The sequence below is a fragment of the Ambystoma mexicanum genome, chromosome 6q, assembly GCF_040938575.1.
Source record: "Ambystoma mexicanum isolate Mex_15411 chromosome 6q, UKY_AmexF1_1, whole genome shotgun sequence".
Classification (NCBI taxonomy): domain Eukaryota; kingdom Metazoa; phylum Chordata; class Amphibia; order Caudata; family Ambystomatidae; genus Ambystoma; species Ambystoma mexicanum.
In genome coordinates this window covers 1,172,425,300-1,172,449,708 of record NC_090937.1, presented here as the reverse complement: position 1 = coordinate 1,172,449,708, position 24,409 = coordinate 1,172,425,300, and the positions used below count along the sequence as shown (strand labels likewise).

Genomic DNA, 24,409 nt, shown 5'->3' with positions numbered 1-24,409 from the left:
CTTTCGTTAGCTGGCTGACAACTGCTTCTGTATCTACGATATTAAGCTCTTATTGTGGCTAAAGTATGGAACTATCTCTGTGGCTGAAATTCCTTAATAAAAAGATTTGATTGAAAAATAAATCGTTTGTTGTGATATATATGAAATGTATGAGCAACCCATAATTCTGCTATTTTGTGCTGGCATATTGCATTTTTCATTTAACTTTGGCAGTAGCGCCGTTTTACCACTCTTAAAGAAGATAAGGCATAATCCTGTGAGTGCACATGCTATGCTGGAGTAGTATAAGCCACTACTTTTTATTCCCTTTAGTGTTGCATTGCAAACATTGGGGGGGTCTCCCTTCTACAGCGAGGCATCCTATCCCTAGCGACTTGATTGCGACCCTTAACGTGTAAACTTCAATTAACTCTTTCAGTGTTCATCTGGTCAAATAACAATGCTTTTCTTCCTAAATTGTTATTAAGGTATCGTTATGTTACTGGAAAACTATGAAGGTGATAAGTGAGCTCTGATTCTACACTGGGTTTAGTAATTTTACAAGTTACCTATGCAAAGTAATAAAATAGTTATCCATGCTTTTTATGTAAGGTACAAACAGATATCAATGGCTATAGAATTTTTGAAGAACTGGGAGAGCATGTTTGCTGTGAATGAACCTGCACTTTAGCAAGGAATGCTTTCTTTCATGTGTTTTTAATGTTCAGGCTAGGAAGTTGATCACCTGTTTTTAAGATTCAACCAATTGCCATGAGAAGCTATTGAGTTATTTGCAAACCACCTTCTCAGGTCCATGTGACTAAGTTGTAACATGTTTTTAGAGCCTAATTTATGTTGTCCTTTGTTTTCTTTTGTTTTTTTAACTTTATTTCCATTTTTTCGACAACAAAGAAAACATTACATATGTATAAACAGCAGATCGATCAGTAATGCACTGTCAAATACATTTCATTAAGAGCTTTGATCAAAGAAACAATCACATATCCGTTAAAGCCTATTCACATATAACAACCCCACATTCACAACCATAAAAACAACACAGAACAAAACACAAACACACACCCCCACAATATAATTCTCGAGACTAGACACAACCTCCACAGACTCCATCAAGCCAAACATCCTTCACCCATAAAGATCATTAAAATTCCCCCATTGTTCATCATAACCTGTTTCTTTGTGCAATCTACAGAACATAGTCTTTTCGTAGGCAGAAAGAACTTGCACATCAAAAATCCAGTCCTCTACCAAAGGTTTCTTCCTTGTCTTCCAAACTTTCAATATCTGCTTTGTAGCCACCAACAAGACCTTAACGATCCAACTCGATGTTACCCAATCAATTTTATAACTAGCGGTCAATAATTGCAAAATAATTGCGGATGAGTTCCTTGGATAATTAATGTCCCAGACCTGATCAATCCTATCAACCACATCAGACCAAAAGGTCTTAACTCTCTCGCAGCTCCATAACATATGGATTAACGTACCCTTCTCCTTCCCACAACCCCAACAACTATCACTATCAATCATACCCAGAGCACACATACGAGACGGAGTCCAATAGATTCTACCCAAAATCCTCTGATGAATGTATCTCAGTTGCATATCTACTTTAGCCCTAATCGGGACCTTCCAAACCCTTTCCCATTCAACTGAGGTCAATTCTCTACCCAGTTCCTCTGTCCATGCCAACCTCAATTTATCCCACGAATCAGTCCACTGTACATCTAACTTTATAAATTTCAAAATATCAGACACTTTACGCAGTCCACAGACCAATAGGTTAAGAACCTCAGGCTCCTGCAACATCGGCGCTTCCACCATTCGAACCCTTTCCGATACCAAGTCCACCAATATATCATATCTCCTTAACTCTCTATTTTGCAACCCAAACTTTTCCACCAGTCTCTCAAATGAGACTATTCCAGTCCCCCCCCAAACATCTCCAACCTTCAAAATGCCCCTACTAATCCAGGATCTCCAATTTAAAGGTCTATTATTGATCTGGAGACCTGGGTTGAGCCAAAGAGAGGCCCCTTTGTAGACAAATAACCCCTGGTCATTTCCCACTATCAGCGATGTCAGTGCTGCCTTTGTCACCAAAATTGTTTTCAGTGACCTCAATCTCCCAGGCAACTTTCCAAATGAATACAAACATGTAATATCGAAAGGCAGTAGCTTCTGCTTTTCAATCTGCACCCACCAAGGCGCCTGGAGCAAATCACCAACAAAATAGCTAGACACTTTTTTTAAGAGAAAACCATCACAGTAATTCTTCAGGACCGGATAACCAAAAACCCCTTCCTTAATACTACCAATCATAATATAACACGGAATGGCCTTTTTCCCTACTCCCCAAAGAAAATCTTGAAATAACCTATCCAACCGCCGCAACACCTTCCTGGTGAAAAGCAAAGGCAATGACTGGATAATATACAGGACCTTCGGCAATAGAATCATTTTGATTGCATTAACTTTAGCCCAAACAGTCAACGTAAACCGCTCCCATTTCCTAATATCTCTACGAAGAGTCTCTACAATCTTATCTACATTATAACTAACCAATTTACCTACATCACGAATAAGGTGTATACCCAGGTATTTGACGCTCACATTCTCCCATTTACAATCCCAACCCAATAGCTGTTCCTGCAATGGAGAATACCTTACAGGAAACACCACCGTCTTCCCCCAATTAATCTGATAACCTGACAATTTACCTACCTCTTCAAAAATACTCTTCAATAAGACACCTCCCTCAGCAGGATTACCCAATAGAACCACCAAATCGGCAGCATAAGCCAACACTTTAACTTCTCTGTCCCCCACACACAAACCTCTGATCCCCACATGCTGTCGAATATACGCCAGTGAAGGCTCCAACACCAAATTAAATAACAGGGGGGACAAAGGACAACCTTGCCGGGTGCCCCTAAACAACTGCAACTGTCCCGAAAAACCACCATTCACCCATACCTTAGCTGTTATCCCACTTTGCAAAGACTGAACCGCCCTGATAAACAAAGGCCCAAACCCCAATTTTGACAATGTATAATTTAAGAACCTCCAATTCACCTTATCAAATGCTTTTTCGGCATCTAAAAAAATAAGTAAAACATCTTTGACCTCAGACTCCGGTAAATCCAAAACCTCCAACAAAGTTCTAATATTATCACACCCATATCGATATCCTGTCTGAGAACGTTCAATCAATTCCCCCATATATTTGTTAAACCGAGCGGTCAGATTTCTAGTGAAAATCGTCATATCGACATTAAGCAATGAAATAGGTCTATAATTACAGCATTTAGTAGCATCTTTCCCTGGCTTCGGAATCACCGTAATTATAGCCTCCTTCATTGTCCCACATAACCTCCCTTCCTTCAGCATACAATTATACAGATCACACAAAATAGGCAACAACACTTCCTCAAACTCCTGATAAAATTGTACTGTCAGACCATCCACTCCCGGCGACTTCCCCTTTTGCGAGTTCCCCAATTGCCAAAGAAACCTCTGCATTGTCAATTGGACCATCCAATAGCTTCCTGCCTTCATCTGAAACAGGGAGAACAATTTTTCCAAAAAAGTCATCCAACTCCTCCATCTGTGGGTCCATATCTTCCCTATACAAATCTGCATAAAACAAGCAAAAGCAATCCCCAATCTCATCCCTTTTGACCATGACTTTACCACAATCATTCACAATCTTCTGGATGTATACCCTCTCAGAATAAGTCCTCAGTTTATTAGCTAAAACTTTCCCTCCACAATCTCCCCCTTCCCAATATTTTTGTTTCACGTAATATAAACCTTTTTCCGTCTGCAAATTCAACTCACTTTGTAACTTTTCTTTTATCACCGCCATTCTAGTCCTCAACTTCACATCATTTGTCAATGCATAGCATCTCTGCAATTTCCCAAGTTCCTCTTCCAATTCCTTCAATATAGCTCCTTCAACCCTTCGAACCCTAGCAGTCCAATTCATCAACTCTCCCCTAACAGAAGCTTTAAAGGAATCCCACACTATCATGTTATCTGCCGACCCGCAGTTTTCTTGAAAATAAGTGGTGATAAACAATTTCAACGCTACCAAAGCAGCCTCATTTTTCAGCACAAAAGGTTTCATCCTCCATCTATAAATACCTTCCCGCTCAGCAACATCTGACAACCTTGCAGTCACAATTGAATGATCTGAGAGGTGCCTTTCCCCTATCGTCACATCCAAAACCGTCTCTGCCAATCTGTCTGACATAAGGATGTAGTCAAGCCTCGAGTACGAGTCATGTACCGCAGAGTAAAACGAAAATTCCCTATCTCTCCAATGAGAATTCCTCCAAACATCAACCAAATCAAAGACTTCCAAAAATTCTCGGAACTCCCTACTTGACGACTGACCAGTGAAACCACATGAAAAAGACCTGTCTAAGACAGGATCTATCACACAAAATCCCCACCAATGATAAAAGATTCTCCTCCCATATCACGCAACATCCCTTTCAAAGTCTGAAAGAACATCCCACCTCTCGCACAGGGACGATAAATAGATCCAAATGTTAACAATCTGCCCTCAATACTCCAATCCAGCAAAATAATACGACCCTCAGAGTCCATACTCACCTTATCAATAAGACCATTGAAACCCTTCCTAAACATAATTCCTACGCCCCTGGAATTAGATGAATAGTTGTTCAAATATACTTTCCGGTAATGATTATTAGCCAATAAATTTCCCGCACCTTCCACTAAGTGCGTTTCTTGCAACAGAACTACATCAACTCTTTCCCGCCATATCTTAGAAACTTTTTTTCTTTTAAGCAAGCAGTTCAACCCCTTCACATTCCAGCTACACACAGACAACGGGCCCATCTCAAACAGAAATCAGCTTCATATATGCAAATCCCAGCAGGTCAACACCAACATTCCTATTTGTATTTCTATCACGTATCCAGTCAGTGTTACAAAATTAAGATAGCTGCCTGCTATCACTGTTTGAACCTAACCTCGTGCTACACACCACCATGGGGGCTTACTACACTTTTATGAGGGGTGCTGTCGACAGTGAAGTAGGGCAGCTGGGTTTGGTGGCGAGTTTGACCGCCCTAAGAGTGATAGGTAACGGTTTGCTGGACCAATTGCGGGTGTTCTTTTTGCTGGCAGTTGATGTTTCACTTTCTGTTCCCTCGGCGGGGGAAGAGGACGGGATGTGGGTGTCTTGTGTGATGCAATGATAGCCAGACATGAGAGAGCCGGAATTGTAGGGGGCTTGGGATACATGTATTTTACTGCAGCATAATTTCGGAGACTCTGACTTCAGCGTTTAGGCGTGTCAACAGGATGTGTGTAAGCCGGAACGATCAACAATAACTGTGAAAAGCAGGTGGGGTATGCACATGTATTGTCTTGGAGCTTGGTTGCCTGCTTAATGACTCTGGAATGTTAATACAGTCATTTAAAGTGTATTGGAAGGAGCTGGGAGCAGACTACAGTGGAAGTTTCAGAGTGGGGTGGAAGCCAATGTATAACTGCCCTAGTACTCGCACTTTGACTACTTTTGGCCTTTTTGAACAGCAATGAAATGAGGGCTTGGAAAGCGCTTTGACTGCAGCTGATTTCAGTGTTGTTCTTAAGCATTGCTTAATTGTTTCTGGAGTATTTATCGCTTTGTCGTTCTGTGTCTATGCGATCTGCTTGAACTGATGAAGATGTGATGACAATGAAGACATGGTAGATTAGCCCAGCTCATGGTTATGTTCATTGCCCTATGCTCCTGTGTACTGAATGTGGTCGTATTGGAGTAACTTGGGCTGCTGAGTTTGAGTGTGCATTTGATTTGGTGGCTTTTGGAAACATGTTTGGCTTGCTTATTGTATGCGATGTTACATGGAATGTGGTGTATTTACAAAGTGTGTGGTGCATGTGTGGTTATTATACGTATTAGTTCATGGTGGCCTGTGAGCCATCAGCTATGTTGGGGCTAGTGGGAGAGGGATAGTTGTATCAGCAGGGGGGTTGTGATCTGGGTGGCGGAGGTTGCGGAAGAGGATGCCTTATAGGGGCTTGAATGATAGTGTTAATATTTGCTGGAATGTGGATGGGGAATGGTATTAGGATGACTGCATTTATATCTTCATATTTGTGGTGTTAGGTGCGGTGTGTTTGGAGTGTCATGACAGTTTTTTTAACTCTCTTATAGTGTATTGCTTGGAGCAATTAGATTTGATAAGTGTATGAGTGCTTACTGATTGTATTGTTATGGTTGGGGGAGTGTTGATGTTGCCAGGTGGGGTTTCTTTTGATGATTTTATATTTCTTGTTACTTGAGGTGGTGAACTTCAGTGACATCGATATTGTTTATTTTGGATAACATATGATGTGTAGTTATTAGAACTGTATGGTAGTGTTTATTTTAAAAAGGAAAGAAAATGAAAGGGTGAATAAAAAGAAAAAAAAGAGGGAAAAAGAAGAAAGAAAAAATAAATTATAAAAAAACAAAAAAAATACAAATTTGTCTAGATTGATTGGTATGTTTGGTTTTGAATGTTTTAAAGTAACTATGTATATTATGTAGGAGGGATGCAATGATATATGCAGTCAGGTATAGGATTCTGGGAGATGGTTAGGATATGGTTTAGTTGTGTGTATATAAGGTTGCTTTGTTGAAGTCCAGGTTGTCTTGGATTTTATTCAAGCATTGGTCATATTTTATGTTTGTGTGTTGTCTTTTGTTGTCTCTTGTTGTCTGGATGTGGGAGGAAGAATTGCTTAATTATGTTGTCCTTATCAAATTCCTACTCGCAAATGTTTTTCTGCTAGAGCAGGTGTCTGCAACCTTTTGGCTCTCCATATGTTTTTAGCTGCAACTCCCACCAGTCTTGGCAAATGGACGAGATATCATGAGAATGAATCTAAAACCAGGATGTAGGTTTCAGATCCATGCCCTATTGCATATTCTTAATGTTAGACTGTGCAAAGTCACTTAATTTTAATGAATGGAGCAGAGTTGACGATGGCACTCAACCCGGAAAATAGCTTTAGACTGAATGGTAGCAAACTTGCTTTGAGATGCTTAATATACCTATCTAGCCTCTGGGTGCAAGTGAGTGCAGTTGCTGCAGCTCAGAACCTATTGGAATTGCCCCAGTTCTGTCCAAACTGCTTTCTGTATGCAACCAAGCCTATCTTTCAAAATCTGACTCCGGGTGCAGAGCCTCCATGGAGTGAAGTTACTGCAGTTATTGTCAGTTGATTGACGAGAGAACTCTGAATACCCAGTTGATAGTAAGTTGTTTGTGTTCATCTTCAATTACTGCCTCAGCATCATGGCTTATAAATTACGAAGTAAAATCTAACTGCATAGTCTGCCGATGATTCTATTAACAAGTCAGCAGACACATCACCTAGTAAACAAGGGGAAGATTACAGCATACTATCCTGCCATCACAGATTCATCTGTAGCTACTACCTCACTACCTATGACTGAACCCATTATTTCCCAAAGCCATGGGTCTACAGCTATGGATATAACATATTACTGAGCGCAGCCTGCAGTGAGAAGGCCAGGTAGCAAATTCAAATGTTTTGGCTTTACCAGTAATGGTTCAGCCTGTATTACGCACCAAGCCGCTGTCTATAATATCTTCTTCTGCTAACCTCCTTAATAACTATGATCTCAGTGGTTCCCCTGACCTACTAGTTGGTGACGCTACAGCTGATGCACATATTACATCAATTCCTGTTAAATCGGGCACAGTGCAAGAGATGCATATAAATGCAGTTACTTTAGCACTGAATACTTTAGTAAAAATGTGTTGGAACATTTGTGAATCACAACATGAACAATGTAAACTGCTTGAAAGCACTGCACGTAACGCCCCGAAAGAGGAATCAAAAACATGATAAGCCCACATCGAATGTATCATTGGCCATCTTAATGTGGCCGAGGTTTGTTGTAAACCTCTTAGTCTGGATGAACATATTTAAGATATACCAACAACTTGTTCTCGTCCTGTACCCGTAAATATTCCTACTGACTTAAATTGCCCTGAACTTCCATCTAATATCTGCCAAATTTCGGCTAAAAAAAGGACACCATAAGCATACAAAGGGGCAACGTAAAGCCAGCATAGCACACCAATAAAATGTATGCTAAAAAGAATGAAATCACAAGCCAACCCTTGTTGTGTTCTTATTAAACACACTGAGAATTTCAAGGATGTTGAATCTGGAGATGGAGGAGCTAAACCTAAGCACTTGAAAAAAAACCAGAAAGACAGCAAATGGTGAACTTGGACAATTGAATTAAAGCACTGTACAACCTTTGCATGTCATTGCAGGAGAACATGTAATCTTGGCCCCAGAGCATGAAGACTCTCTACCATCAATTTTATCCAATGATTCCGTGGTCTGAGATTCTGCACATGATCACACTGTCTTAGTGGTAAATTCACAACTACCATCTTCCATAACTAGAACTCCTACTCGGACCACAGGAATAAAAAAACAGCCAAGGGGAGCTACTGCATTCACTCCTATTGATAAAGAGTGCATTAGGGACTGCTGTTTGGCAACAGATACCAAGTCATCTTCCAACGTGTTAACATTTTTTGAAGCATGTGCCTTATTTGCTATGCCAAATATAAACTATTAAAGTGTGCACATATTCTATATCTTCTGAGTGAGCAACCTTCACTTAGAGTTATTTGAACAAAAGACATTGACCTTTGTAGAATTTATCTAGACAAATGCCAGTAAAATTACTACAGTCCTTTGCTATACTTCTCATGTGGTCGACTATATTTAAAAGTTCACTTGCTTCTTTTTGCGTTAAGGTATGTGTGCACAGTTTTCTGAGTTCACTTACTTTAGTTCAAAGCCAACCAGTATAAGAAAAATGTCTACTAATTGCAATTCATCAATTCACAATATTTGCTGAGATAGCACGAGATTAGTGTTGCATGCTATATCTGATAAGAATGATTGGCACTGGTTACCTCACTTTTTTGCAGGCCCAAACCTTGGCCCATCCCTTACTGTGGAAGCAACTTTAGTATTGCCTCTTGGAACCATAGGAATCCTTACTTTTTTTATAAATGCTATTGTTTAAACATATTTAGGACCTATGACGTAGTTATGATCCAGGAGAGCTGGATAACTAAACCTATGCATGTTGATTGTTTTACTGGTTTTTGTAAATCAGCCATGCAAGGGCGTCCTCACATTTCCTAACTTTGGGTCCTCTGCTAAGCTATCCACGGAAGGGTCGTTGCTCTTGAGTTCCGATAACGAGGGTGAAGAAGTAAGGGAGGATCACCTGGGTGGACGATCCTTGGGGATTGGAGGTGGGATGCAACTAGGTGAGATGCAACATTCTACCTTTTCCTTTCAGGAAGGAACCCATATCCCAGGTGTGGTTATGAGATATCAGGGGTGCTGGTAGGTCTGCAAAAGATCAGGGGCTACGCTAATGTTGTGACTGTCAGGACTTGGGGCTGGCTACCCTTTTGGTTGTAGCATCTGAGCTTCCATCTGGGGCTACAACCAAAAGACCTGGGACTATAGCCCCCTCAGCTACCCCCTAGCAACGCTTCTGTGGGATATTGTTCTCCATATCCCATTGACCCTGAGAATGACAAAAGATATCCACACAGACGTACTAGAAAGAGGAGAAAAGAGATTAAGAGTTGGGTGCCTTAAGGGGAGACATGGTATCCCCTTATTCTAATGACAATCAACTTAACCCTCTCCCAATCATTATGGGTTATTGTAGGTTAACTTCCCCTTTTGTGACACCTTACCGTACTGAGATGAGGAAGAGACAGCTGAAAGTAAAGAACACTGCACACCCTCATCACTCTAGTACTGAGATGAGGAAGAAGCTACTGAGAATAATGAACACCATTCACTTTCACCAAGTAGGTACTGGGACAAGGAAGATGCATGCAAGGTATGAAGGTCAGGCATGTCCTCTTAATCAAAGTCAGGCAGAATTGAATAATGGAATACACCTGTAGCCCATTGAAGAACCACATGTGTATAAAAGGCAAGGCTGTGAAGTAGATCGAGAGAGGGACCTGAGGAACTTGTGCAGGGTTCAACATAATACCCAGGAAATTCAGAAGCAGCCGTGGTGGGACCCGAGAACAAGACGGGACGCCGACCGACATCCCCAGACCAAGGGAAGCCTCCCGTGTTAAGTGGGAGCGAAAGGAGTTGCAGCGATGCACGAGCAGAGAGGAGGCTCTGTCTGGCCTTGCAGGGACATTGAAGCTGCCTACGCCAATCGAGCTCCTGTCGCATGCGAGCAGGGCTCGCGGGATCGGAAGCAGCAGCCAGAGGCAAGAAGGAAAGCAGAAAGGAATTCCGGAGTAAGACTCCGATTAACAGTGAGTGCTGGGAAGTTACTCAGAGACTGGGGTGCTCCGGGCTGGCTGTGAAGGTGGTAAACAGTGCCTAGGGAGTAGATACTTCTGTTATCAATGGAAATATGAAGTTAGTTGAATGAACGAAAAGCAAGTTGCACGAAATGAAAGCCACTATGCTAATCTATCAAGAACCTCGTCTTCACAGGAGGAACAAACACACATGATGGGAGATCGACAGGTGCTGGAGGCCATTGCGGCATTGAAGATTGCATTAGAGTCTAAAATGGAAGTCATTAGCCTGGATGTAAACCACCTACGGCAAGATGTTCAGGCACTTGCAGAACGCACAGGGATCCTTGAGAAGGAGGTTGTGACGAATGCCACCAGTCTAAAGGACCCCTCCAGGGAAGTCAAAACCCTACAGAAGCAAGTGCAGAACTTAGAAGGAAGAGTGGAAGATGCAGAAGGGCGAGCCAGACGTAATATCGTACGCATTATCGAACTTCTGGAAGGAGAAGAAGGCGCTAATCCCACCAACTTTATTGAAAACATGCTGCTTCAAGAAATGGGCCCAGGAACCCTCACCCAGGGCTTGACAATGTGAGAGTCTTCCTGCAGCAATATCTCAGGGCTCATCAAACAGGGTGGGGAGGCAAAACCCAAAAAGGCCAAAAACACAGACGGATGGAGAGAGTTATAACGCTTCTTTATTCCTCTTGAGTTACGGTTCCACTGTCAAAACCCGAAACCCACGTAACACCCATAGTCCCCGCCCCCAACCCTAGCCCAATGTCCCATGTTTACTATTGTAGCCCAAAACAGAGGCTGCCCACATAACGATGTGGGGGGGCTGTATGAGTCACGTTGCAACGTGACATCCCCCCGCCCCCTTTTAGAGTATCGCTTAGTACTCCACTTCACCCATGTCTTCAATCAGTTTTCTGGGTTTATACGACATGGCTGGGGCCTTCAGGGGTAAGGGAGTTCTTTGGCGAGTGAGCACCCTTCGTGGCACTGTTCTTCCTCTTCAGAATGTTCACTGTCCCCTTGGTACAAGTCATCTGAAAAGGATCCTTCAGCGCTGTCACTTGACAGCTCCCATTTTTCCAGTATGCGATTTGGACATTTTTTTTATTGAGATGAGTATCGTGTTATTTATTGTTGTTGATCTCCAGTTACTGTTATAATGTGGCCTTTCTTGGCAGTCACCACCAGTATTTCTGGGGCAAAGGTTGAGTCCTCCTTGCTAGTTCTTCGCTGGCATCCCACTACCTGGTCTCCTATGGTCACGTCACACTCCTGTGCTCCTCTTGAGTGTCTGCTCTTCTCTTCATTTTCTCCTTCTGTTCTCCATCACGATTTTTGACCTGTTGTTCGAGGAGTGATTTGCTCTTGATTCGGTACTTCCGGTAATCTGGTTCTTATGACTCGTCAGAACCTGAGGTCAGAGGGGCTGAACCCGGTGGTGCTGTGAGGAGTGTGACGATAATCTCGTAGAAGTTGATATACTGCCTGTTCGAAGGGTTTGTTGATCAGGTTGGCCAATTGCAAGGTTTTCTTGACGTTGGCCATGAATCATTCAATGATCCCATTTGCTTGAGGCCAATGTGGGGTTATACTTCGGTAAACAAACCCATGTATTTGGTGAAGTTTTCAAAGTCATGACTTGTAAAGGGAGGTCCATTATCTGATTTCAGGACCTTGGGTGTGCCATAGATGGATAACATACGGTCCAGAGCTGGAATGACTCATGTTGCAGCGGTCGAGTCAATTAATTGAGCGTCAGGGAATCGAGAATGTTCATCTATGATGACCAGTACGTATTTCCCGTTTTGTAATGGTCCAAAGAAATCTACAGCCATTTCTTCCCAGACACTGCCAGAAAGTGTTGACATCTCTAGGGGATTTGGTTTTGGTGGAGGAGCCACTAGTGCAAACAGATCACACCTATCAATAACTTCTTCCACCATAGCATCCAGCTTTGGAAACCATAACTTTTCACGCAGGAGACGTTTTGTAGATGTGATTCCCCTGTGACCTTCGTGTGCTAATGTAACCACTCTTTCACGTAGTGATGAGGGGATGATGACCAAGATCCTTTTAAAATGATGTAGTCCTCGACGACCGTCAGCTCATCTTTGACAAGCTCCATGGCTTTTATATCGTCTCTTACAGACTCTTGTTCTTGTTTAGCCTGTTGTTTGGCGTGTGATGTTCTGTTAGTGCGGATACAGTGAGACATTCTATTGATATCTCTGTCGTTTTCTGATTCTGCGTATGGTGGCCCAGTCCACCGGTAGTGGTTGAAGATGATGTACAATGTAGTTGATGTAGTTATCGGCTATTGATGGGCCTTTTTGTGGGGGCCCAGCTGGATGTCTTGAGAGGTAATCTGCTGGGTTGTTTTCCGTCCCTGGCCGATGTATATCTAATTTTATAATCTTGAAGACATAATCACAAACTTGCAATCTGAGGGGGCATTCTTGCGTTACGGGTCGCCAAAGACATCAGTGCTTGATGGTCAGTTATTACTGTGAACGGTTTGCCACATAAGAAGAGGTGAAAATAATCACAGGCCCAAACTACCGCCAAGCATTCTTTTTCAGCTTGAGGATGAGCCTGTTCGGTTGTTGTCACGTTTCTGCTTGCGTATGCCACTTTCTTCCAGATGGGTCTGTGGGTTCACATTGTGTTAGTTTGGCACCCAGGCCTAATGGGCTGGCATCAACAATAACTTCAGTTTTCCGGTCGGTATCAAAGCATGCCATGTCTTCAGCATTGCTGATATTGTCTCGAATGGTTTCGAATGCTTTTTGACATTCTGCTGTCCATTCAAATGTTTGATTTTTATGTGTGAGTTGACATAGTGGATTACTCACTGTAGGATAGTCTTGTAGATGTCTGGAGCAATAGCTTGCTAGCCCGAGTAACAAAAGCAACTCTGATACATTTTGTGGTGGTTGAGCAGAATTAAGGGCTGCTTCTCTGGATGTGGTTTCGTTCCTTTTGCAGAGAATATGTGTCCAAAGAACCGAAGAGCTTCTTTTCTGAACTTGACTTTGCCCTGTTAAGTGTCAGTCCTGCTGTCTCAAGCGCCGTGCACATCTTGTGTAGAGCTGCATCGTGTTCTTCTTTTGACTTTCCAAAAACTAGTACATCATCTGAATAATTTAAACAATTTGAGACATAACGGGTGACCTTATGAATTTCTTCTTAAGATAGCTCAGCGGGTTGATCGCTCTCTGCTGCGATCTGAGCGTGATCTGCAGGTCGGAGGTTCAAATCCCGGCAAGGCCAACTCAGCCTTTCATCCTTCCGAGGTTGATAAATGAGTACCAATTTCGGTTGGGTGATATTGTATGTAAATATGTGCTCTGTAAAGCGCTTTGGATTAACGCGCTTTATAAATAACACATCATTATCTCAGCAGCCGAGGAGATACCGAAACGGAGCCTTTTATATTGAAATAAACCCAGATGTGTGATGAACGTGGTGATGTATCTGGACTCTGGGGCGATATCAATCTGATGATATCCTTCCGTAAGGTCCAAATTTGATAAATAATTAGCTCTGTGTAGTAGGTGGATCATATCTGTAATCTGAGGTGCTTGATGTCTTTCTCTTACAATGGCTTAATTTGCCCCCCTCATGTCCACACATGGCCTAATAGACCCAGCTGGTGATTCTTTTTGTACTGGTACTATGGGTGACACCCAAGGAGTTTTTATGTTAAAATGTATTCCTCTATAATGTATTGCAATAGGTTTTACTTCTGGGTTGATGTGAAGGTGGACTTTTCGATTCCTTAGTTTTCCTAAACCTTTCAACAATTTAGGAAACACAGTCGCAATGTCTTCTGGTCCTGAAAAGTAATTGTGGCCCATTAACTGATGTTAACAAGTCCATGTCTATGGCAGTTAAGTATGCATCCACTTTTTGCTTCAGTCCTGAGAACGTATACTTGTACTCTTGCAACATGTGATTTGTGGGCACATGTTATGTAGGTAACACCTTTACAAGGCAAAGGCATGGTGGAACCGTAGGGGTAAATGTCAACCGCAGCCTTCTTGAGTTTTGGATCATTTGGGAGAGAGTCATAGGCTTCTTCACTTATTATATTCACAGTGGCCCTTGTATCAATAAGAAAATCAAACGGTGTGTCATTCATTTGAATGCTGAGGACAGGGCCATGTTGGGTTGCAGTGCTATTATTCAAGACCCACTATTATTTCTTCTGATGTTCTTCTCCTGAAGAGGACACCTCACTACTAGAAGGTGACTTCATTTCAATGTTTCTGACATAGCGCTGGCGCCTGCTGCGTCGGGAACTGTTCGAAGGCCTGTGTATTTCTTTTGTGTATACTTTCCTGTGTCACTGTCTTCTTGCCGTTGCCATTGTAAGTCTGTTTCTGGACCTCCCTCTTGCAGATTCGCGGACACAAGTTTTCTTGATTCTCTAAAACCTCTGCAGAAATAGTGTTGGAGGGGGGCATTCTTGCACATAGCCCTGTAGTGATCATAATCTCTGCAAGAAGTGGGTTTGAGATTTTCCACAATGGTGGATATTTCATTCACTGTAACTTGCCTAAATGAGAAGGTGTCCCTGTTGCTGTCCACCTCCCTGTCTGCTATACTGGTTTCTAAAGCAGCCTCAGGACGTCTGGGGGTTTTGGTCTGACTATTCCCTTGGTGGTGTTTAATCTTTTGCAGAAAACTATTATGGATATTCTGACACCAAGCATCATTAACAACTAAATAGGATTCCTGGGGTTTTCCCTTAAATTCTCAGAGAATATGAAATATTTTTCTGGTGCTGGGTTTGGCCTCCAGGATCCGCTTCTCTAAATTAGCTCTTTTTGCTGCAAGGATGGTGGCTTTGAAATTCTTAACTGATTCCTTGAAAAGGGCCATAGTGTCAGCTGTCGGAAATTTCCTCCAGCCTCTTTCGGCTGCCCTTTTAAACTGTCTGGCTGCAAGGACCGTGGGAGAAAACCACTGGTTTGCAAGACCCTGTGTGTCCTTTTTACTTGGGTACTTTTGATTGGTGCCAGTGGATTGAATGCGCCATTTAGAATGTTTTCACAATTCAGCAGTGTAAGAATCTAGTGAGCTGGTATCTGCAATTGCCAAGAATTAAGGGCGAGGTGATTGCTGAAAATGATTTCAGTGATACATTATGAATGCATCTGCACAATGTGGGCAGTGCCGGTGCGCATACTTTTTAAAGTTTATCGCCTGATAACACAATCAGGAAAGAAATAGTGTTGTGGTCAGACCAACAGCAGGATTCAACGTTTTTTGCTGAAATAGCTTTCATTCTGGTCAGTTTCCAATCAAGGGTGTTACCTCCCTGATGGGTGGGAACTGTGACACATTGTTTAAAATCCAGGTTTTCAAAAAGATTTAACACAGCACGAGCCTCCTGATCTGCAAAATTATTTTCCCAGATATTAAAGTCTCCAGCAGCAAGGAATGGGGTTGTGGGCTTAATGTAGGTTCCCAGAAAGGCCAAAAGTTGTTCACGAAAATCAGGCAGAGCGGTAGAAAACAAGGAGACTGCGGGTGGAGATGGGGCTAAAATGAAGTTTTCTACATGTAAAACTTTTTAACCTGCTGCGGTAGCCAGCTGTGGAGAATGTAGATTAGTGTTACAGATCCAAGTCTCTGTAATGAGCATTATGTCCACATCATTCATTGTACTGTAGTCTGCTACCTCTATGGAATGATTCGCCAAAGAACGGGTGTTTAGTAGCACTGTTTTTAGAGCCATACTAGTGCTAAGGGTGCTTTTTGCTCTGCTGACAGTGTTGGAGTCGCTAGCACCTTCCTCAAGCTTCCCTGCTGTGGTAATCTCCCGGGGGACTGGGCCAGGTGAAGAGCGTTCCCCTAATGTCTCAGGCCCAGTAGATTGAGCCTGCAGAGGAGGAGAATCTTCGAAGATAGAATCACGCTTTTCTGCCTGCAGCCAAGATGGGCGATTTTGCTGAATACGCTTAGATCATTTCGCGTCATGGTAGCTGAAAATCTGGTGGCGTAAAGTTGGAAACAGGAAATTGCTGCGAACCGGAGCAGAAACCCCAGGTAAACTAAGGTTCCGGAGCAAAGAGATGGGCCGTCTCCAGCACAAACCGGCACAAACTGGCCCGTTAACGGGAGGCTCATCCGCGCCTGCATGACAAATTTAACCTCTCGGCAGTCTGCTTCATGTCCGCACATACAGAAACAGGAGTTTCTGTTTTTACAGTAAGGCAGATTAACAAAATAACACTATCCAGCTCTACAAGCTTTCTCGTAATCTCTCATTGCCTTCATCAAATACCCTTGTGGCTCTTTGCCCTCCCTGTGAGTTCTTTACAATAGTCGCAGATTATCGTAAAATCTGCTGTGTTTGGAGCTCTGGGGCACCAGACTTGATAACCCATACCTACTGCGGCCCTTTGGACTAAACTGTCCATATCCTGACAGTTGATCAGGCTATAAATACCGGTTGTAATGAGCACCATTTATTAATTTATTTAAGCAAATTTGTTTTATTTTATTTTTTACAATGTACCAACTTGTATGCAATATGCTTCAGAATGCATACATGAGTAAGGTATTTCTTGAAGTGGGTGATTTCAACTCTCTTAGTATGCATAGTACCATATCATTTAACTGAGGAGCTATGTCAGAATATAGACACTCAGGTTTGCCCCTTCTCGCTTGGTAGGAAAAAAAAGGATGATTCTTTCCCATATCAACACTGCTGGCTCGGATTTCTGCACATACATGATATGGATCCCATCTGGAAATAGTTTCTTCAAGCATGAAAGGGCCAGGCACAAAATAAAATCAGGATTGTCCTCTAGCCAAACAAGAATTTCAGAGAAGAGGCGATCAGGGATGCCCTAGCGAGTCAACTGGAAGCATCCCTGAAAAAGACACACCTCCACCTTGTAATTGGCTGCTTATATTCAGCACACTGGCCAGAACTGAATAGAACATCTGTTTTACTTACATTTCCATTTGCATTCGGCTTGTCCCGGACAGCCTGTGGTTTACTCTTGTGACTGAGAAAAATAGCATTCGACAAATGGCAATGTTTCTGTCACTAACTTTAACTGAACATTTTGTTCCTCAGATTAAGACTCCCGCCATGGCTAAAAACGGAGATTCCAGTTGGGAAAAACTATAACAAGCTTAAGAGTACCTTGCGAAATCTAAACCTTCATACAGTAAGTAACATTTTGTTTATTGTTGGAACGTTTGCTCTAGCTCCTGTTTTGTTTGGATCAAAGCAGTATATTACTTTTATATAACTACATTCCATACATTTCTTTTTGATGCATTTAACTGATATTAATTTTGTATGGTGTTTTAGGTTATAGAGCATTTGGTGGTGCTAGCACCACCTATGTGGCATAGCATTGCTAACACAAAAAAGAGAAGCAGGGATTTTGAGAAGCAGGCTATCTGGTTGGCATGGCTACTAGAAATGCTCGGGTATGAATTTGCTGCATCATAAAATGTGTGTCCTTGGTCCTTTTTAAATCAATAAGTGAATGTTTTAAATCCACGTGCCAATCAGGTGTCCTATTGAACAATGTGTATTTTCCTCCTATTCAGGCTGCCTAGTGATCATCCTTTGCTGGCTGCTCACTCCGCCCCAGTTTTATCAGCTCCCTCCCATCGTGGGATTCACAACACCTGGGTGGATTAAAGTGCCCTGCCCTCCAGTGTTTTATTCAGTTTCTAGACTCACTGGTTGTTGTGCTTGACTTCCCCAAACAGTGTGAGAAGGCAGTGTCCTACCAGCCATCATGCCTCCCGAAGACCCACAAATCCCCCAAATAATTGTCACACTGTCCAAAAACCTTGCGTATTGAAGCATGGTCTGCACAAGGAGTGAGCTGTATCGATCTGAGGGAAAGAGGGGGACATTGGAAGAATCCTTTAGTACCAGCTGGAGGGGAGAGCAGTCACTGAAGCCATTGCTCCCTAGCCCCTCACTACCGCTTCAACAGTTTCCATAATTCACCCTGGATTGTGCTTGTTGTTTTCTCACAAGCTTGCTTTGCGGAAGGCGAGTCCTTGGCTATGAAGCAGGGTGCCAGGCGCTGGCTGCCCCACCTATTGTTGACAGCAAATGCTGGAACTTGTCTGGGACGCCCATCTATTTGCAGCTTATAGGAATCTTTTATTTCATTCTCAGTTCTGTCCCTTTTTTTAGGTCTTTTTTCTGAGGCAAAAGGTAGTTTGTTCCCTTTTTATCCAAGTTAACATTTTGTTTGTTTTTTAGTTTGGCGCATTGAGGCCAAGATTCGAACCTCAGTCTGCTGGTTCTTAGGTCTGACACTTGTGCACAAGATCACATGATGTTGTGTGCTCAGATAGTGTGTTGGGATTTTGCTTTTCAGGGGCTATGATTCAGATTCTTGGGTTTAAAAGGTGCATACCTGTTGCACTTTTCCACCAACAGTTTAGGAAAATCCGCTCTCTGCGGTTATTTTTGTGCGTGTTGAGGATTCATTTTCTGAAGGGTAGTTGCTTATTTGTCCTGGCAATTTCTTCGATTAGGAAATGACAACTGAATAAAATGTGCATAGTTCACTTTAAAATTGTGATGAACCCTGCATTGAAGCAGTGCTACCTGTGGTCAAAGTGGAGGTTTCGATGTCAGCGCACCATCGCGGCACTCCATTCCAAGATGTCGCTGTCATTTGCCACAATGCTGAATGGCTTTTCAGCCTAAAAGGGCACTGCGTTGTGGGCGGTGAATGCCGCACTGCTACCGCAGCTTTTAACAGATAGCTGCGGACGCAGATCAGCGCATCTCAATGATAAGGTTTGGCCTGCCTCAGCGCTCTTGGTTTTTCTCTCTCCTTTTGCCTCCAGGATGCTTTTTCTGCATTTGTCCTAGTCCTGCTGTTATTATTTGCTTGTTCCGCCATAATTTCTCTGGTGCGCGTCTCTGTGTTTTGTTTTTCTGCTTACCTCAGCCTGTTTCCTGAATGCTTTTTCATTGCTTGTGCTCTTCCTGCCTCTCTGAAGTTCGTTCCCTGGATATCTACTATTTGTGGCCACCTGATGCAGACATCATTACAGCGCTATCATCTGGGTCAGGTTTTTTTCCTCTTAGAAGGTTTTTCCTGATTGGTGGCTGGCTTGGATGTCCCCCTGTTTGGTGTCTCATCCATTGGGCAGGGTGGCGTCCAGAGACTGTCGCCCTTATCTTCACGATTCCCGCTCCTCTCAAAGAAAAAACTGCAACATGGCATCTGTTGTCGCCTCAGATAGCATAGCACAGGTGAGACCTCAATCATTGAATCAGTCTTCTGACAGTTCCCCTTGTCCTTCTTGTTATCTGACAAAAATACATTCACTTATTGTGATTTGACCTCCTGTTGTGTATCTTAATGAGGACGCCACTTTTTTATGTTCAGATTTATGCCTTGTTTGGCATTTGGAAATCTGGTATTACTAATAGCAGGGCATGAGCACTGTGTATTCCTCAGCAGCAGAGCGTGTCAGAGGCGTAGTGATTCTTTTTACAAATATGGCCATTAAATATTTGTTTTTTTAACAGATCATGCACTTACACCTCCAAGAAATGCAGCGCTAGTTTCTCTGCAAAACACTTATAAAACTCAGTTGTCAGGCCATATGGACCAGAGGCTTTCCTGGTCGATAGTGATTGAATAAAGGATTGCTTACTCCGTAATGGGCTGATACAGCCATTTCCTCTCCTCATCACTACACCAATATAAGAAAACATTCCCTATCTCTGATTGTGAAACCTGAGCTTGTGTGGAGTAAAGGCACGTATAGAACGCACAGAATCCCAAAGGAATGTCCCTAGCCACAAGTTAAGTCCCCTTGCTAGTCCTTAATCGATAGGATATGCTCACTGGACAAACCTACTTTAGCGGCTTGTGCGTTAGCAGCCTACTGGCGCGTTGAACGGCAGCCTTTCCTCGTAGGAACTTCACCTCCCTTTGCGCCTCAGCCTTGAATTTGTCCAACTCCTCCCTGATCTCCTTCTGTACATTCGGGTCAGACATACCCTCCCAAGCTGCTTGTAAGTCTCAAATACGTTCTTCGCTAACTGATAATCCCCTCCTGATCTGCTTCAGTATTACTGATTCCCTCGAGATACACCCCCCCTGTACTTGCACATTTGAACCTTTCCAATACAGTTCAATACAAAGCCACTGAACCTGTGTTTTCCCCAAAGAATGCGTCAATCACCCGTGCTATCTCTGTACGGAACCCCTCCTCACTCTGACTTTCACTCTTGAACGTCCATGCTGGCTGTTCCCCCTGGCGTCCTGGTATCTCTAAAGCTAGCAGTACTGGCGAGTGATCGGATCAAGTGCATGCTAAAATAGGGAGGTCCTAAAATGTGGGGAAATCCTCATAGACGCAATGGAAAGAAATGTTGCTTGTGCCTACAGCCCAAACCGATGGACGGAATTTTACCAAATTTGCTCTGGAAGCAACGACTTGATCCCGAAAGCATGCTTTTGTAAATTTGGTGTAAATCTGTCCAGTAGTTTTTAAAAAAATTGCCAAAAAGTAGGTCAAAATTAAATGTGTGATTTCTGGGTCCAGTCTGCGGACTCATTTCCTGATTCGGGGTCCGCGGATGCCTCTGGATCAATCGGGGTCAGGGTTGATGTCATCATACACCCCTGCTGTTTGGATGGTGAAATACGTGAGCTGCGTCATATTTTTATTAACGGTCGCCATGTTAGATTTACGGACAGCCGCCGGTGTATGCAGGTAGTGCAGTGAGATAAAAGTGTGGAAAGCACATTTGGGGTTATTTGGTGGCCGAACGAGGGTTTGGAAAGGGTGGGGTAGTGGGGAAAAGTTGACATGGAGCTGTTGTCATAGGTGAAAAAAGGTGGGCAGGTGCCGTGGACATCATTTGGATTGCAGGGGGTTCAGGGCGAGTATTATTATCTTGTTATTTGAAGGTGTATTGCACTATTATATGGTTTGATTCTATTGTGGTGGTTGTGGACAGATAATAAGAATCCAACACATAGTATAGTAATATGGGTATAGTATTTATTGGTACTGTAGGGGGAGTATACAGAATTTGTAATATGGTGGAATGATATAATTTGAGTGTACATGTATTTTTGATTGTAGTACAATTGAGGATAGTGCTTATGGAATATGGATTTGTTTGTGAAGATAACAAATAGGATAATACTTGCTATGGTTACTTAGTTGCATACAGTAATAAAGCAGGAATCTCTGGTTCTTTTTCTGTGAAAAAAAAACATTATAATGTGTTAAGGGGTCGTACTATGTTTGGTACAACATTAGCGTGTGGTACACTGTTGTTGTTTTGACATGAAATAATCATTGGGTCATTGGGAAAGAAAATCCATAGAGAATTATATAAAAAAAAGGTTCTAATTGTGTAAGTGTGATAGTATGTTTTTTTGAAGTGTGTTGTAATTAAGGGAATGTTTAAAGTAGTTAGATACCTGTTGGTGTATTCTAACTGTTTATTTTACTATAGTGTAGTGTGTAAATTTGAGGTGAAGGAATATTAAGTAGGCATTTGTTCTATTTGGTGGTAATGTTGGTGTATTCTAATTATATTAGATTTTATATAAAGTATTGTAGTAACAAGAACTGTGATGGCTTATTTGAAGTGCATTGAAATGAAGGGTATTTGTGAATTAGTTGGATACCTGCTGGCGTATTCCAGTTATGTTGCCTTTGAAAAGTACTATTGTAGTATTATGGATGTAGTTGCATACCTGTTGGCGTATTCTAACTGTTTATTTTGCTACAGTTTAGTGATTCAATTTGGTTTAAAGGAATATTAAGTAGGTATTTGTTAGATTTGCTGCTAACCTATGATTTGGAGTAACAGAAGTGTCATTACATTCAAACCAACCACTTTATTTTGACATATGCAGTATAGTGTCCTGATGCAGTATAGTGTCCTGACGTGGTTGTGGCACCAGTGTGGTAGATTATACCCATTGTGGTGATGGTTTTCTTGCCAATAGATACTTGGTCATGTGTGAAGCTAGTAAGCTTACAGTTGTTTTTGGTACAATTTGCATTATACCTTAGAAGCATTAGTATCACATATTGGCTATGTGAGTTCATTTGTATGGTGGAACGATTATCTGAATTGCAAAAAGGGCATAATATGCCATTATTTGTTTTCTGCAGAGGTTGGTGAAATGCAATGTATTCAGAATTTGGTATGGATACATACACAAATCGTTCATTAGGTATGTGCTCTTGTGAAACATGGTTGCAGAGAGTGCATGTATGTTTTCACATGCATGACATATGTAAGATTTCATTTATAGGGATGTTTTTGGTTTCCAGTTCTTTTAGTAAGTACATTAGGACTTCTTGCGAATCTTCCTGTGTGTATTTGGTGAATTTTACCATTTCTGTACAGTATTCTAAGTCTTGCCTTATACCTGAGACACTGTGTGCTGTCAGGATTATTTGTGGCATTTCTATGAAGGACGAGCATTTTCAAACACAACTGGTCTGAGCCATTTAAGTAAATGTTGTGAACAATTGGAAGAGAATATTGATTGCTACATTTGCATAGCAGTTTACTCCAGTTGTGTTGCTGGATTTAAATGGACCAGAGAGTTGTGCGTATGCATCATTGGATGGGCCGGCAGTTGTTTTTTGAGAAGAGACATTTCTGTCTTTGTATTCTGATGAACGTGCAGTTGATTTTGTACTAGAGAGTTTTGTGGTTGTATTATTTTTTTGGAGCAGCAGTTAGACTTTGTTTCTTTAGTGATATTGTTGGGAGATATGTTATAGGTTCTGTTTGCATTAGTTTTCTTTTTAAAGGTTTTCTTTTTTTGAGGTCGAGGGTACATATCTAGATGGGGGTGTACAGTGCACGTAGCCTATTGTATTCGCAGATGCAAGGAATGCCAGCGTTGACTTTGTTTTCATCAAAGTTAACCAGGAATAGTCCATTGAGTATTCGCAGATGTGAACGTGCTATATAACTCATACCTTCTTTAAAGACTCTGCTGCCAATGTCAATCAATGCGTGATCTAGGGATAGACCTTGCGATTTGTGAATAGTGACAACATATGCAAGAGATGGAGAGAATTGTTCTCTGCGTACGTACGTCTTTGAAAAGGAGAATGCGTGCTATTGAACGGCCTATTTTCTTTTTTTTTTACTTCTGCAAGTTTGTCAAAGTGGATGTTGACAAACTGAATGTTGTTGTCATGTGGATATGTTTGGAACCCAACAACTGTACCAATTGATCCATTGACTAAAACCTGTTCTACATCAAAGTTATGTTTTAGAATTACTCTGCAGTTTAGACACAGAGTTAATACTTTTTCTAATCCATCTGTGTTGGAGGTACATTTTTCTAAGCTATTTAGTCGTCCTGTTGCTTGTTGACACATAGGGAGTGTCATGCCGTGCATTTCTAGTTTGTCCGTGGAGCTGATATGCAATATGGTTTGCATTTCTTTTTTCAACATTATATCGTTGAATTGACTACAGCTTACAAGGGTTGGCATTAAGGACATACATTTTGTATTTTGTTGAGTTAATTGTTCCATGACATTAGGAACAGATATGGTTTGCCTGTGTAGCTCATGGATTAATCTAGTTTTTAAGATGGATTTTGCATCTTTAGTAAGCAGACCAGTTCTAATGTTTTTTTTTAAATGTTAGCATAGGTGAGATCTGCAGACTGACACATGTTTTGACTTGGTTCTCTGTAGCAAAACTGTTGCCATAGATTTAGATTTCCAATGCTACAGAGTGTGTTACGGCATTAATTGTGTCCTAATGTATTGAAAATAGGTTGACCTTTCACTAGTGTTAACTGTAGGAGGTCTCCGAAAACAATAACCTGGTTTCCTCTAAACAGTTCTTCATAGTCAGTTTTTAGGACTTCTTGCTGCAGTCTGAAATGAATTAAAGCCAACATGAGGTTGGAAACTATGCTTACTTTATTTATTAGGAGCACTTTCATTTGTTTCAGAATTCTGCGTACTTCAGTTGCAGCTTCTGCTGATAGTTTGCAGGT

The 24,409-nt window shown here is 41.9% G+C and overlaps 1 protein-coding gene across 1 annotated transcript in view; it reads left to right on the top strand.

The window, feature by feature from the left end:
- The window catches only part of LIAS (lipoic acid synthetase), a 487,597-nt gene that overhangs the window by 91,778 nt on the left and 371,410 nt on the right, over positions 1-24,409 (top strand). Inside the window, exon 3 of the mRNA XM_069631781.1 lies at positions 17,485-17,578. Coding sequence (XP_069487882.1) covers positions 17,485-17,578 — 94 coding nt within the window. The remainder of the gene's footprint in view (positions 1-17,484; positions 17,579-24,409) is intronic.